The 4,133-nt window shown below is 51.1% G+C and overlaps 1 protein-coding gene across 1 annotated transcript in view; it reads left to right on the top strand.

The window, feature by feature from the left end:
- DOT1L (DOT1-like histone H3K79 methyltransferase) overlaps positions 1-4,133 on the top strand; it is a 65,776-nt gene that overhangs the window by 23,866 nt on the left and 37,777 nt on the right. Inside the window, exons 6-8 of the mRNA XM_015565402.1 lie at positions 21-249; positions 1,964-2,058; positions 2,618-2,680. Of these exons, the coding sequence (XP_015420888.1) occupies positions 21-249; positions 1,964-2,058; positions 2,618-2,680 (387 nt within the window). The remainder of the gene's footprint in view (positions 1-20; positions 250-1,963; positions 2,059-2,617; positions 2,681-4,133) is intronic.

Below are 4,133 nucleotides of genomic sequence, written 5' to 3'. Positions count from 1 at the left end.
ACTTTCCTTGATGTCTGCAGTGGAAGGGAACCACGCAGCCCATGAAGCTGAATACACGGCCATCCAATGGGCTCCTGCGGCACATCCTGCAGCAGGTTTACAACCACTCAGTGACAGACCCTGAGAAGCTCAACAACTACGAGCCCTTCTCCCCAGAGGTATATGGGGAGACCTCCTTTGACCTGGTCGCACAGATGATTGATGAGATCAAGATGACCGAGGACGACCTGTTTGTGGACCTGGGAAGTGGTGAGTGTGGGACAGGTGGCCCCAGGGCTATGCTCCAAGTCTCCAGTCCTCCTCTGTGAAAAGTTCAGAGTGTGAGGTTGCTGGAGGGGGCAGGTCGTCCCTCAGACCCATTGCCCCAGCCGACCTTCCTGCAGATCCTCTAGCTCCCCCAGAGATGGAGGAAACAGTTACATCCCAACAGGTTTCAACTAAGCCCTAACTGCTTCTCAATACCTGGGTGGGGTCCCAGCTCCCTCCAGCCCCAGCAGCCCCCTATTTCTTTCTTATGGGACATCCTCAGCACCAGTGGAGGCTACTGGGAGCAAGGCCTGTCTTAGCAGGACAGCTACAGGGGCCTGGCAGGTGTGCCCAAGATGAGCTTTGTAGAATGAGTAAACATCAGGCTGATTGATTCCTGGTAGGATATTCTGATTGGCATGACAGGGCTGATTATGTGGCTGTCAAACATCCGATTGCTCTACTAGGAATCCTATGCACAGCCCCCCTTTCGGGTATCTGCTGTCCCTGTGTGACTTTGTTTATACACTACAGCCTCACGCCTACAGACTTGAAAGCCTTGTCTAAACAGGCACGTGTGTCCTCGACACTTGGGAATAAGATGACATTTTTGGTGGCGTCATCCTTAGTTTAAGCCCTTTTCAAGCACACAATTCATATTTTAATTGGGATGCATGTGGTTCAAAAGCCAGTTACCTAGAAGGCTGTTTAAGTTACCTCTCTTATATTGAAAGAGTGATGATTTTTTAAAACCACCAGTCTTTTGCATGACTCTCACTACCTCCCCTGCCCCTGGTAGGGACCCTCACGACCTTTACCTATGGGCTTTCATTTACCTGTGTTTCTAAATAGTGTGCTTATTAAAATGTGTGTGTGTGTGTGTGTGTGTGTATTGTATTGATTTCAGAGGGGGAGGGAGAGAGAGAGAGAAACATCAGTGATGAGAGAGAATCATGGATCAGCTGTCTCCTGCAATGCCCCACACTGGGGATCGAGTCCGCAATCTGGGCATGTGCCTTGACTAGGAATCGAACCCTGACCTTCTGGTTCATAGATCGACACTCAAACACTGAACCACGCCGGTCAGGCATGTGTGCTTAGTTTTATTATTTGAATACCTTCTATTCAAAATGGAAAATTGAAGGGCTCCTAACATTATTTGAAATGCAAAGCTGACCTCTCATGGGAGGACAGGTTGCTGGCTAAGGTCCACAGTGCTGGCGCTGGCAGGCAATGCCCCTTTCCTGGATCTCAGCTCCTCCTGCTTGTCCGGCTGGGCAACGATGCCACCAGTGACGGTGGTTTGGAGATCCCATTTCTGTTTTTTGGGGGGTTCTCCTGCCACCTCCAATCCTGTTTTAAACCCAGTCGATGACAGGCATTGATGGTGTTCTCAAGGCGATGTCTGATCTGGTGAGCCTTACTGTGCTGTGGCAGCAGTGTAGTGTGGATTTGAGATCAATGGGAGCCTTACCCTGTGGCATCAGTCTCTAAGGGCTGTGTCTGTGTCTGAGTAGTTCATGCTTCATCTGGCCATAGGCCAATTCTAGTTGGGGGAGCCAAAGTGTGACAGCCATCCCTTAGTGAATGTGTGTGCCTTAGTGGAGAGTCTGGGGGCTCTGCCTAATACCCTCCTGGCCACTGCCCACCTGGCTTCTCCCACCTTCCATCACGGTCCTGCATCTGTGACTACCCCTCCCCCCACCTCTCTCTGAAGGAGTGGGCCAGGTTGTGCTGCAAGTCGCCGCGGCCACCAACTGCAAACATCACTACGGAGTCGAGAAAGCGGACATCCCAGCCAAGTACGCGGAGGTGAGCCATTTGGGGACTTGGCCATGTCTTTGTACCTCTTTTCTTTTTCACATCTGTTTGCCCCCATCATCAGGTGCTGAAAATGGGGGTGTGGTGGGACATGGGGAGAGGGGGTCATCCAGGCAGGAGCTCTGAGGCTCTGTGGTCTCCAATGTGAGTTTGGGTCTCTGTTAGTGTGTTTCTGTTCCTTTGGAAACTATAGCCTCTTGCCCCCAGGGTGGGGTCAGCTGATAACATTGTCTGCAGAGTAAATGGGTCTGAGCATCATCTCGTCCAACAGAAATGTTTGTGGTTTGGACTCTGGTGTCCTCCGGTTCCCTGAAGGTTGGGAACTATTACAGGCCCACAGTCTACCATCCATGGGACCCCCAGAATCCTCCTGGAGCTGTTGCTTACTGGTTGTGTTGGTGGAGGGGGCAGACTGGCAGTCTCGGCTTAATCTGTCAGAGTGGGAGGGGAACAAGGGGATGGATGGGCCTCGAGGAGCCACAGGCCATCTGCTCAAGTTCCTCTGCCTTCCTGGATTTCTGATGGGCTGTCTGATTTTGTTCCCTTGCAGACCATGGACCGAGAGTTCAGGAAGTGGATGAAATGGTATGGAAAAAAGCATGCAGAATACACAGTGAGTGCCATCGCTCCATGCCCCCGTGGCTAACAAGTCCCCTATACTTTCTCCTCCTCCCAGACCCGCCGTTCATCTCCTATGGGATCCAGCTCATCCCCACTGGGGCAGCCCCTCCTCACCCATTCTTGCTCTGGCCTATCCCGAGCTGGGCATGTGATATTGCTGGAGGAAGGCCTGCTTAGCTCCCTTCAGGAGCCCCTTGGATAGGATGGCTGACATTACCTAGAAGTTCTCCCTCCTCTCTTCCCCTCTTTTTCACCCCTTCTTGGCCATGCTCGTCTTCCTCTTTCAGGGGCCACCTTGGGGGCAGGTGTTTCTAACTCCTGCTCCATGCTTTCAGAGAACAGAGGTGGCACATCTTTCTCAGACCTTGGTTAGCACAAAGGTAATCATCACCTGCCCTCTGTGTGTCTCCAGAACCACTTAGGGCTTCTTCTGAGGCGGCCCCTCCTTCCATGTCATGCATGTGTGTGTGTGTGTAGTGGAGCTAGTGCGAGGTGGGTAAGTAGGGTGTGAAGGGAACAGCTGCTTCCCCCATCCACTGGCCAGCTGAGTGGCATCTTTCTCTTGCTGCCTTCCCAGCAGCATGTGACCCAGCCCACAAGCACCTTTTCTTGGCAAGGCTGGGATTAGGGGCAGCATTCTCTACGGCTCTCTGCACTGCCCCTTGATCTTCATCATTCAGCCCAGCTTTTCAACGACAAGGTTCCTCAGGTCCTGGCCTAGATCTTCTGGTCTCTCTGCTCCTTCTGCCCAGGGTGTTTACATCCACTTCTTGAAATGCATTTCCATGCTCAACACTCCCTGTTCATCTTTCTACCAGGGTTTCCTTCTGCCCGTGGACATACAGCTGTAATGCAGTGTCTATTCATTTGGTGTGGGTCCAAAACCAGATCTTTAACAGGTCCTTCTCTTCCTCTCTCAGTTCACTACCTACCAAATACCCAGTTGTTGGGCCAAAACACTTAGATTCTTCTGGTCCCACCAGCTGGTCCTGTGGCTCTTCCCTCCCAAAGGATTCTCACAACTGTTCAGTCCTCTCCCTCTGTATTGTCATCAGTTTAGAGCAGGCTGTCCCATGGGGTGTTGACTATTGAGTGGAAATTGATGTCCCTGAGATATTAGGGAAATGTATGAAATCGTATAATCATAGTTCGGGGATTGATCGGGGGTATGGGAGAGTAGGAAAGAGGAAATTTTCTGCTCCTTGGAAACAACATAACAGCTTCTTTCACAGATCATGCTTTTGGTGTATTTAAGAGCCCTCGCTAAACCTAAGGTCACCTAGGTTTACCTTCACAATATCTTACAGGAGTTTTGTTTTTTTTATTGCTTAAAGTATTACAAAGGGTATTACATATGTGTCCACTCCCCCCCACCCCCCCCAGACAGTCCCCTAGCCTCCCCTATCCCCCAGTGTCTTATGTCCATTGGTTATGCTTATATGCAT

Source organism: Myotis davidii, unplaced genomic scaffold, assembly GCF_000327345.1.
Source record: "Myotis davidii unplaced genomic scaffold, ASM32734v1 scaffold1960, whole genome shotgun sequence".
NCBI lineage: Eukaryota > Metazoa > Chordata > Mammalia > Chiroptera > Vespertilionidae > Myotis > Myotis davidii.
The sequence above is the reverse complement of the archived record's forward strand: the minus strand, read 5'-3'. Positions and strand labels throughout refer to the sequence as shown.